The sequence below is a fragment of the Dreissena polymorpha genome, chromosome 2, assembly GCF_020536995.1.
Source record: "Dreissena polymorpha isolate Duluth1 chromosome 2, UMN_Dpol_1.0, whole genome shotgun sequence".
NCBI classification, from domain to species: domain Eukaryota; kingdom Metazoa; phylum Mollusca; class Bivalvia; order Myida; family Dreissenidae; genus Dreissena; species Dreissena polymorpha.
In genome coordinates this window covers 9,924,832-9,937,896 of record NC_068356.1, presented here as the reverse complement: position 1 = coordinate 9,937,896, position 13,065 = coordinate 9,924,832, and the positions used below count along the sequence as shown (strand labels likewise).

General features: G+C 31.5%; 1 protein-coding gene across 4 annotated transcripts in view; it reads right to left on the bottom strand.

The window, feature by feature from the left end:
* LOC127865825 (uncharacterized) overlaps positions 1-13,065 on the bottom strand; it is a 182,952-nt gene that overhangs the window by 164,614 nt on the left and 5,273 nt on the right. The window contains exon 1 of one of the 4 annotated variants that reach the window (XM_052405848.1): positions 11,757-12,219. The exons of 1 other annotated variant lie outside the window; for it this stretch is intronic. In XM_052405848.1, coding sequence (XP_052261808.1) covers positions 11,757-11,844 — 88 coding nt within the window. In that variant the 5' untranslated portion in view covers positions 11,845-12,219. Of the gene's footprint in view, positions 1-3,091; positions 3,674-11,756; positions 12,220-13,065 lie in introns of those variants that run through there. 2 more of the 4 variants (XM_052405851.1, XM_052405849.1) reach the window with 2 other exon arrangements.

Here is a 13,065-nt window from a genome sequence, read left to right as displayed (position 1 = left end):
GGTGTGACCGTGATAAAAAAAATAAATGTTTCACATTTTTGTCGATTGAATACCCCTTAGCAGGTTAACTCAACCAAACATTTATTCAGGGATTGTGTTACTAGACGTGAATTAATATTACGATATGCTTAAACCAGATTAATAAAACGATCTACATTTATTGGAACCAATAAATTAAAATAGGATATAATATGAACATATGTTACATAAATAACCAATCAATTATCGAAATCAAAGCATGTTTTTGCAGGGCGCTTAAGAGCACGCACTACACAACTTTATGCTTCTTTGAACATAAAAGCTCATAAGTGAAATTAAAACCTATATTAAAATAACTCCAAAATGTACAAAAAAGATTGCACGTTTATTGTAAAAATCTTTTTTGACATCTGATCATTAACTTATATTATTTATAGCCATGGTAAAATGAGCATAATCCATACATGAAGGACCACCTTCTGAACTGCAAAACACAATTAACAAGGCCGATAACTGGGGCAACTTGTTCTTCATTCCATATCAAGTAGCGATTCATTAAGTAAGATCATTAAAAAATCATTTAATATTTGTGATGAATGATGACACTGTAACGCCGTGTTGCAGTATTTATTACATTCCGATGTTGATTCAAATAGAAACAGGGGGGTAATCACGTGATAGTCAAGATGGCGACGTCCATACCGAGACGGTTATTTTTCGCCGTTTTACACCCTTTATTACCTCTGTTTATTTTTTAAATGACGCTCACTTTCCAGCCATATCAGTAAAATGGTGATAAGCGTTTATTTCGTATTTAAATTCGCCTTATATCTCGACTTTACTCCCCGCAAATTTTCTAAGTGGAGCCCTAATTAGGTCATCCCGCTAGGAAATTTCGCACCGAGTAAAGTCGAGATATTGAGCGAATATTACTATGAAATAAAAGCCAGTAAATTTCTTCCTAATATGGCTGGAAATTGAGCGGATTTAAAAGAATAATACGAGTAATACAGGGTATAAAACGACGAAAAATACCTGCCTCGGCATGGACGTCGCCATGACAGCTTGTTTGTCACGTGATTACCCCCTCTGAGATAGCTGAGACCAATCATGCTACGGGTAATATTTGGCCGTTACAATTGACAATTTATTGACACCCGTTCATTTACTTGTAAAAACCAAATAGATACGAAATGTTGTTCAGAGAAAGTAAACTATTTGAAACCATAATTGATTTGTCAACTCTTTTTACCATACTCTGAATGGTAATCTAATTTAATGTGGTAAAAAAATCTAAATCTGAAACGTCCATTTTTGTCGGCCCTATGTGGTTTGCTATGGAATTGGATGATGCTTGCTAAAAAGTAATATTTCTATAACATTAAAATTTACTGCTGCACTACTATGATTTTGTTCTTGAGATTAAAAACATCAATTCAATTCAGGATTCAATTCAAATCCAAACTTCTTCACCATGTTTACTTCACAGTTTCGTATTAAGTCATGATATTGATAATTTATCACGAAGCAACTTTGTCTTAGATCTAAACATGGTATGTTGTCTTTGCGATACTATTAATTTAAATTTACTTATTCTTTTGAAACAATATCTGCACGTTCGCAAAATGTTTATTGAGAAAAAAGCTGACATTCACACGAATTGCTTCATAGTCGCGCGTAATGATTTCTGCGGTAAGGCCAAGTGTCCGATAATGAGAACCCAGAGGCTACGCTCGAGAGGTTTGTGTAAGTCATTGTGATTGTTGATATAAGACCCGTGTTAACAACAGAGGCCATCTGAAGACCTTCAATCAAGCATACAAATTACGAAAACAACGCCGGTTGCTTATCAATATTTTTCCTCGTCTGCATGCCTTTCCTGATTCTCACCGATGTCGTCAATTGTTTTGATATAGAAAATATTGGTGCAGATAAGTGAACAGTTGCATTTTCATGATAGATATGTCATACGTATTTCGCTAAAATCAGAAAGAATTATAAATGAAATATTTATCCTCATTAACAAACAGTTTTATTTTCCCTACTTGGATGTAGTTCCTTATCCTCTTGATTGTCAACATGTAATAATAGAGATATTAATCTTGTTAAACGAAAAATTGCACATTGCGGACACATTTTGTTATTGTTTGAAACGACAAACAATATGAAAGACAAAAACTTTGCTTGAATAGAGGATCTGCGTTCAATAAAACCTTATTTTGTGTCCCATAAAATTAGCATTGAATTCGCTTCATTTAAGAAACTTTCATATATCTTGCAATTGTAAATTTGTGAATCCTGCAAACGTTCAATATATATAGAGACGAGTGTACATATTTTTTTATCAGTAATGCAACATGTTGGAAATAATACCGTTAACTCACGTGAATTGTTGATATACACATGTCATATACAAATAGCATATAAATGTATTTATACATACCTTATTTCAATTAATTAATTATGTCTTTGTTTATTTTGCTCGGACTCCAAGTGGTGCGAGTAAACTACTTTTATATGTGCAAAATACATCAACACAGAGTATTGCCTTTAAAGCACACAATTGCTTTTTAGCCACATGCAAAATACACAAGTGTGATGACATGGATGATAATAATTATAAATATTAAGTATCGATAGAAAAACAAATATTTAATATATATATTTTGAAAGATAAATTATTTAATATTTAAATTACAACTGGTCTTTTCAAACTTAGTATTTAACGCGTGTGTATGTACATTGCCAATCAATCATAACCGGTTCGATGCAAAATAGAAAAGTGTTTGAGTAAGAGATTAATGTTTTGTGTATAATCATTAGCATAATGTAATACCAACATATTAGTTAACAAACACACTCATGTATTTTTATTTATTAGTGACAATAATTTTGCCTACACTATATCAAAAACACAGAAATGTATGTTCCATTTTGTTATTACACACTTACGTTATCATTTCACAATCTGAATGTGTACAACCAAGTCTTTTGAAATATTAAATGCAATATGGGATAAACATCCTCAAAGTGTACACAACCTATAACTTCTCATGAAGTCAGCTATAGATTTTGTTGTTTCTTGTTTGAGATACGAATATAATTTACTTACCGATATTTACAGCGTTCGCTTGGTTGATTTTCATTGGATCAGTCAACAAAAACACAAATATTGGAAACAGGCCGAATGCTTTCGCCATTTTGTCTCTCACTGATTCTGCTTTGTCAATACTACTTTTTGCTCTATTAAATTGTTCTATTTCAATCTTAACTAATTGACGTTTCTTTAAAATGTATAACTTGTTCGACGCGGATGTTTTATGTAAGTCTGATAATTATTTACAAAAATTTCAATGTTTTGTTTTTAAAGGTTCGTTAATGTTAGAGACTTTTAACGCTACGTCGGATATAGGGTCGATTGTTTTGTTAAATTCCATATCAGAATCTCCAACAAAATGTATTTTACAAAATGAGGACATATAAACCAATACAAACTCAAATTCCTTAGTATGTCTAGGTTTACAAACACTAATTTGCGAGACAGTTACCGGCGGTAAACTAATAGTCCTATTTTATGGCGCGGGTCCCACATATATTTTTCTCCTTAAATAAGGCACAACTTTTGCCATGTATCCTTCATGTCGACAGTTTCATACAACCGCTTCGTTGTCAAAGTTTGCCGATATGACAAATGTCTATCAAGATTTAAACTAAGAAGAAGTCCCTTGATCGAGTTGTTATCCGTAGAATGGTTGTGGGGAGTGGAGAATTAAAGGACCACTTGACAGATAAATAACTTACATGAAATTCATATTCTCGGTTATGTGATAGCAATGTTACAATTAAAATATAATAATCTCCAACCTATATTTACCCCGTATGCTGCAGCGTTTAAAAGTGTCAATCAAATGTGTATACGATATGTGAATGTGTATTATTTGTATCTAATTTACATATATGATATGCGTACACGATAGTTTTATGTGAACAATCCACTTGAGTTTTTTTAAACAAATACAGTTGATAATGCTTATTTTCATAAATAAAATGTATTCTCATACGTCTTTTAACGTAAACAGGATAAAACAATTAAAAATTTCAATATGTTTTTGAATGATCTTTCCATGGAATGATTGAATAAGAATGCTTTATAAAAGAGTTGATTAAGTTAAATTCTGGTTTGTGCGGACATGAGATTTTGAACAACAATGTAGTTCTCATTCCGTGGAAAATTACACCGACTATGTAAAAACGTATTTTTAATGGTTGAGGATAACCATGAAGATGAGACTTGATTAAGGTTATGTGTATCATCCGTAATAATTACATATATCTTTGATTACAGAAATAATACTGTATCTTCATTATTAACGACTTTTGAATGTCAGTAGAGCTATTTCTCCTGGGTAATTGACATACAATGTCGAACACTATATAATACCGATTAAGACTCTTACTGTTATCGGAAGTTCGGAGATGAAAACGTCGTCTTTAATTCTCAAATCAGACTGCGTTTGAATTAGATCGTCCTTCTGATCAAATAGGTCAACGTCAACGCCCAAGATAAGATATTGAAGTTAATCACCTCATACAGCCGCGTCGTGTCGAATGTTCTATTTTCAAATTACAAACAATTAATAATAAAAGTGTCCCATTGTGTATGCACTTTAGCCAGCATGGTGGCAATGTAATTAATACAGTAGAAACATGCTTACACGTGTTCGGATGATTTGTGCAGAAGTCGGAAACATGAAAAATATTATAATGATATGAACATTTATAATATTTATTGATAATGAAGATTATGATGGTGATAATGATGATGATGATGAGGAGGAGGTGGCTATTGAGAATGATGATGATGAGGATTTTTTTATATTGTTATTTTGATAACGACGACTTATAGTGAGGCGGCAACAAATACGACGGCAACAACGATGATGATGATGATGATGATGATGATGATGATGATGATGATGATGATGATGATGATGATGATGATGGTGGTGGTGGTGGATGTGGTGGTGATGATGATGATGATGATGATGATGATGATGGTGGTGGTGGTGATGATGATGATGATGATGATGATGATGATGATGATGATGATGATGATGATGATGATGATGATGATGATGATGATGATGATGATGATGATGATGATGATGATGATGATGATGATGATGATGATGATGATGATGATGATGATGATGATGTTTATGATGGTGATGAAGCGTGTTATTGAAAAATGCATACTGATGTTAATGTCAAGAAATCATGTGTATGATGCCCCTCAAAAAATAAATTTTGTATAAAAATCGATCATAGTTAAACAATTAAGAGGGTCTTTGTATATTTTCTGACAAAGATGTAATCGATCGAAATTCGGTAGGTTCATCCAAAACAAAGATTTAGTGTAAGGGGCCTAAACAATAACAGCTGCATAACGAGCATAGAGGACAAAAACACAATGCGTTGGTCCAAAAAATGTAGTAAAATCCTTTCAAAAAATACAATAACATGTGCAGTGCAGCAACATATTCAATTGGGTTCGTGTTATCTGCAAATAATTCAACAACACAAGGAACCTTTTAAAGCCATTAAAAACGGATTGAACAACATGCTGTTTGTGCTACATGTAGGCGACATTTAGTTTATTAGTTTATTCTTCTGGATAAATGGAAAATGTTGAATGTCACATACGTACACACTCTAGATTATTGAGTACATTTTCACACAGTATTTAAGGTCACTATGTCAATTTAAAGTAAACATATTAAGTCGATTTGTCATGTTACGAAGTGATTTAAGGATATTTTAAATGAGAACTTTCTTATAGAGATTCAACAAGACATTACAGCATGCCGATGTAACATACAGTTTTATATGATGTTAATCAATATATCAAGTAAAATCATCCTAAATATAGGTTAAGACTATATATTATGTATCATTGACCTTACACCAAATCAATCTGTTAGTATATGATATGATTTGCATTTATCATTCTATAAGGTAGATCCATTCTATATTAATTTCAGCAAGAACATATATCATGCCAATTTGAACTAATATTATATCTGCCCTTATTTGATGCACTTTAAACATGTTTACAAAGTGAAAACGTCCTTATATTGATATTGATTTATAATGACCACATCCAACGTGCCATTTTATATCATTAATAATTTATGAACATACATACCACTTTGACCGATCTCATTACATTTTGTTGTCATTTTAAGGAGCACACCAAGCTTTTTTGTAGTTTTTCGTAGCATAAATTGATGTAAGAACATATATTTACGCTTTCCAAAGATCAAAAGTAATGCTTAATCCACAGTGTTTGCATAAGTCTTTGGAGAAGGCTTTCGATCTTTTTTGCAAATTACAAAAATATCCAAATACAAAGAACTCAAACAATATCGAGAATGCAAAATATAAAAAAGTTTCAATAAAAAGACACTGCATCAAACGAATAAATGGCCATTGTAAAACATTAAACGACTTTGGTCAAACATCTATAGTTTGTTTTTTTACGTTAACTTTGCAATCGAAACCATGATAAATTGCATTTAATTATGTGCACAAGTCAACAAACCCATTCATTTGGGATTTAATTTAATAAAAAGTAGTTCAATACAATATTACAAACTTGTGTTGCATCGTGTAAAAATTTCTTAACATGAAATAACACAGCATGCGTTAAAATCAAATTCTTTGGTGACTTGCGTGTTCATTTTGCATTTTGAATACAAAGCATTGGACATCCTTATATAACAAATCATTGCACAGTGTCTACCTAAAATTGTAAGGATCATTTTAAATCTGTAAAATTAATTACAAATTTATGTCCATTACATACCTGCAGCGTGGGGGTTTAAATAACTTCTAATACAGCTCTGTTTGAGGTGAGATAAAACTAAACAAACTACCACAGTCGTGGCGCAGATCCTTTATTTTTTAGCCGTAATGAAAGTTATTTTTTTCTGATCAAACAACTTGCTTATCATTAACATGACGGGGAAGAATGTTGATGAGCCGAAGACGATACACGGTCCAAAACTTAATCATGGCTTCAAGTTTATTTATATAAAAAAGCGTAATTGACGCGTTAGGTTGGATTCTTTTACTATTTTGCAGGTAAATGCATTTGTCAATATGCCAGAACTAATTAAATAACGTTCAGAGACGTTATCTTATCTGATAACTTAATTTTTTGGTAACCTATATTCTTCTGTATGATGTAACGAAAATAACCAATCATGTACCCACGACGATACTTACCACTGAAATAAATAATTCGTCCAGTTTTGTTGAATAAAGGAACCAATTAAATATCCTTAAAATATATTTATTGTGGACTTGCAATATCGTGCACATGTATCAATCTTTCAGACCCATATTGATTTGTTCCACTTTTGTTCAACCATTTTATAGCATTATTAATTGCACGACGATAGCATCAAGATTGAATGACATGGGAACTATTAAATATTTCCAGAGATTGTTTTGGTTAAACATATTTTGATTTAAAGGGATATAATGGGCATTTTTCACTGTTGAATTGAGCTGAAAAGAATTTATAGGTCAAAATAGTTAGTTTAAATGTGGTTACTGACCAATTATCTGCAACTCATCTTGCCACCAGTTGTTTATTAAAAATATATTTTGTATACGATATCTTAGGTGACTCACCCAGTCCTCTAAGCCGAAAAGATACGTAAAACAAAATTTTGTCTTTGTGTCGTATGAATGAATCTGCACTAAACTAAATTTAGGTTCACATTGTACATGCATGATCAGTTGTCAAACGAAAGTACGGTTGATATTCAAATGCATTATTTTTTCTCTTTCCGGGATATTTTATTAGTATGTTGATGCTGCATTAACAAATATAATTGTATATGTAGTGAAAACACCAAAAATAAACAACGGTTGCAATAGACACCTATAAACTGTTAGATGCCCATAATATCACTTTAAAGCGAGATTATACGATTTCTTATATGTGTTAAATTGTAATATATTGATAAATTATGTTACAATAACACAAAAAATAGGCAAGAAAAATTATACATTAAATTCGAATTTCATAAAATGCAGCAAAGACAAATTATCGACCCGAGCCGATTGTGACGAACATGTTTCCTACAATAACCGAAGCATTCGTCTTTTTATTAGGACCAGAGTTAGTGTTCGTGTGTCGTATGAATATTTATCGTTGCATGAATTTACAATGAACTGTTAAACTAAGTTTAGATTCACATCGTACATGCATCATATACATGCTGGCGAATTCGACTGTACAGCCGTTTTCGATTTCAGAATTGCATATCTGGCTTATTTCGTATTTTCGACACATGTTCTTCTGAACTTTTATTTTAATTTATATTGATATATATATATATAATAAGTTTTTTTCACATTTTATATAAATTCATTAATATTTTACAAAATCGCATAATCTCACTTTAATGAGCACTAATTGATAACGTCGTCAGGGATCTGCATTCAAAAGTACATGCTTTGTTGTGAAGCAAATATCATCAGATCGAAATTGCATACAAATTATGCCACTTTTGAACACATGCCCGTGCACAATCGCTCAAAAACAACTCAGCAAAAAATGAACATGGTGAAAACTGAACACTTGCATTAAAATCGAATGAATAATGATGCTTATAAAAGCATTAATAATATGCATGTACACTATTTATTCGGTTTCGTAAACCAAGTATGTTCGAACATAAAAATTACAAAATATACTGTATACAAACGAAACCGTGTTCATTTAAATAACTATTAAAAAAACAACATAAAAACACAGATGCTATTTAGGTTGTATTGGAGTATTTTCGATCTAAGATGACTTTAAAGTTATATCAAGTCACTAATGCTTATCTGTATAGTAATTCGTAGAATAAACGCTTTTGTAGTGTTTTAAACACCCAATGCAATAAAATTATGCATCGTAGAATCTAATTTTTTCGAAGCTTAAACAACAATAGCTATTACAATAAACAGTTTAAGTCACGAAGTAATCATGGCTGAAAATATATATCATTTTCAGTAGCAACGTTTGCATGTGTCGAGGTTTAAAATGTCTTAGAATCATCACAAGCAGAGTCGTCCTTTTATGTTGTTATTAATACGGCGCATTAAGTCCACTGTTAAGTGTATCGGCGTTTTGATAAGATAAATACAAAATGGTTGCACGAATCGAGATAGTCGAAACATGTTGTGAATGCTGATAGTATGATCTTATTACCGTAATACGTATCATGATATATAATTGATAACTATGAATGAACATATGTTTCTTCCTGGTTTAAGCTGGTAAAAAAATGAGTATTTTATGTAAAATTGAAATGGCTCCAGCTTTGCGGCAACAATGTAGCGTGGATTTTTCTAAAAGTTGTAGTTCTTCAAAGCAATTTGACTTAATAACGTCTTTTTGTGATTGCTGTCCCCGTATTCTAAATAGTGTTTAACTAAACATTATTATTATTTATTTTTTTTAATTCAAATGCATAAATGCGCTTGATTTGTTCAAGTATAAAGTTTGTCTTTATGTTTTAAAGTCATTTTCATTAACAGTATTATTTATGAATAGTTGCAAAGGTTTAGACCATTGCATGTAAGTTTCAAGCCACTTCAGTGATGAATTTGGAAAGCAAACTTAGGTACGGCTGATAAAATGCACTTATCATGTTATCATGTTCATTACGTTAAGGTATAATTGTGTATCAAGATATGGTCATGACGAATTTCATGTTAAGGAACCAGTTCCATTTACGGATATCTAGACATAAACATGAATGTATGCCGTACCTTTGCCCAAGCCTGTAATGTTTTCATGCGAAGAATGAAATAAGCGTTTATTAGCAACATTAGTGCACAAACATGCTTAAACATATATCATATTATTATTATATTATAATTGATCATTCTGTAGCTTTAAACCTCATCATAACTCCTCTTACATTCCTTGTATTTGCTTTTAATTAAAGTTTACTCTTAATGTCTGTATTGCAGGTAAAATCTCAAGCATGCAACTAATTTACAACTAATTAATTAACCGAGCATATGTTTTCTAATGAATTTTTTTTTGTTATTGGTTGCGAGAGTGTATTTACTTGCAATCATAACTAAAACAAAACAGTATGAAGTAGAATCTAATATTAGCAGACCTGCACAACACAATAACCAATACCGATAACTAGGAATAATGATCCTCCGTTTGTGGATAACAAATATCAGATGGCATATTATGATGACGCTTCATGACCCATGACTTTATTACAAGGTGGTCAAATGTTTATCGCATTCCATTGATAATTTTGACAGATGGCTAACATCAACTGTGAGATTGATTATATTTGTCGGTCAGACCTTCACTGCCATAGATAATGTTATAATATTTAATAAACTTCTTACAACCAATTATATCGAAGTTTGTATAAGGCTTTAGATGATAGTCATATAAAATAGTATCGCCTTCAATAAACTAGTTTATACCAGTTAAAATATTTATAGGGCGTAATATTATATTTATACATTATCGAATCACATTTAATGTACTTCGTTTGTGTAGGTGATTGTTTTTGCCGTTTTCAACAGTAAAGCAGTCATATAATTTAGCTGTCAGTTTCCAGCTCACTTTTTGGCTGGTATAGATTGTTAAGCAATAATTAGTGCAAAAAAATCGTATTTCATGACATATCCACACATATGTCATGTTGCCGGGCAGGTTATTGAACACGCGATCCCAGGATATTCTTTAATCCAGCTCTCTACCAAATGAAATAGCCAGCCGTTTTGGAAGAACTAATTTTAACTGTTCAAATAAATAATCCATTCATAGTTCATTCTCCCAAATAAGACGTGTTCATTTAGAAAGGTCATGCATGCAATTAAAATAGGTTCGTAGTATCTCATGAACAAGGTATAATATAACCAAGAATACAAAATACTTACAGACTAATTAAAAGCAAAAAAAAATATTGTATACAATTCACGCAGTGTGTTGTTAATTTCGTTATGTGAGTGTTTTATTAAACTATAAATAAATGTGCGATTCTTTTTGCATCAGCAATAAAACACGCAACTGCCCAATGCCCCCGACACAGCAACTCGAAAAAAAAAGTTTCGGTCACCAATAAAAATCTTGTACCATGCCAGTGAGCGGAAAAAATGCGGTTTCATTAAGCTAGTTCATTAGAATACGACTATTGTGGATAAAAAGTATTAGACGTTCATGTAGTAACTTCTATTAGATTAAACTCTAAGTTGCTAGAATATGAAAATACACTTCTTGTCGATCAACTGGATACACATTCACTTGGATTTGATGTTACAATTCTTATTTATTATATTGAAAGTGCGAAAATGTTAGATTTCAGTATTCATCAATACATTTTTTTTGATAAAATAGTTGCTGTTTTCAAATACAGAACTATTTAAAAATACTACATTATCAGGACAGTACTTTTTATTACCATCCGCTGCTTGTCAGCTTAAGGGGATTGACCAATTTTCAATACCGTGAGGGAAAATAAATTATATAAAACACAACTTTCAACGTATCATAGCGTAAACAAATATTTACGCTATGATCATCGCATTGGAACGATCAATGCTAAGAATAAGGTGTTCAGACCAGTTAAGAGAAATTCCGTAGCTTAAATGTATTTCATAGATTAACTCCAATTACAACAAAATGTTAGTTTTCATCGACCTCATGGCATAAATATATTGATACTTTAAATACTCACCAAACTGTTGAGCGGTAGCTTTGTTGATAGTTATTAGAACAGTCAACACACATACACACATCAGAAACAATCCAAATGTTTTCGCCATGTTTTCTTCTTTTACTATATTGCAACGTCAATAATTATGTGTAGTTGAACTATATTTCAAACTTAAAAGAATATCATGTCAACAAAATGTACAACTTTTCTGATGCTGATGTTCCAAAGTTGAGTCACTTTTATATATGTAGATTACTGCATATATCAGTGAGCGTGCTCAGTTTTCGTGGTGTAACAGTTAAAAATATCAGTTTAGATTGTTTTGTTCAAAATCCGCTTACAAATGTTCCCCGAACTGTTGCAACAAAATGAACTCATAAAAACTATATTTAATATGTATTATGCTGAAGTTTACACCGAATAATTGTCGCAACAGTAATCGTTTGTCAACAGTCAATCTTATTTATGTTTATAACAAGACAATTGTCTATCGACGATTTTATCACAGATTAACGGCGTCCCGTGATCGAGTCGTTATCAGTGGAGAACAGAGGTTAAAGGGACATATTTGTACATTTAATGTTAAAAACAAAACATGAATATCCTAAGTACGGTGTGTAAAATTTACGTTTAATAGTATTTGTATTTATCTCAAACCGATATATTTACCATGCACGTTTCAAAGATATGTTTAACAATACATATGCATTATCGTATCTGATAGAATATTAAATCATAATTTGTTTCATCTTGAACCTGTACAGATGACAATGCGTCCCTTGTGTGGAACATTTGACAATTTCAATATGCATACCATAGATTGGAATTCACGTAAAAAACTATTTGCCTATTAAAATAACTCTACACGAACACATATAAGAGATTTAACAATTTTTTTAGGCAATATAGTGTATTCACACAGTATTACCATTGTATCTCGAACATGGGATAGAAGAGTTACATGATAATCTTTCAGACCTAAATAAAGCGTTGTTTTTTTTTCTAAAAAATAGTGACGGTTGGCCATCAAGTGGATACATATTTACTCACTTTTGTTTATATTTTAAACTAAGTGAAAATAACATTTTTTCATAAACATGTTTTGCGGTATATATTATTGTTTTAAATTTGGCAGATTGAACAATTTGTTGCAAAACTGCGAATTAAGGAGCAAGTTATATATAAAAATCGCAAACTTATGGTTATTACAAATCCATGCAGCGTAGTGATTTAAGCAATATTAACTAAAGTTGCTCCAGACATTTGAACAAATACCGTATAAAACGTCGGTATTGCCCTTTAAAGATTTCACAAAATGAAATACTGAGCG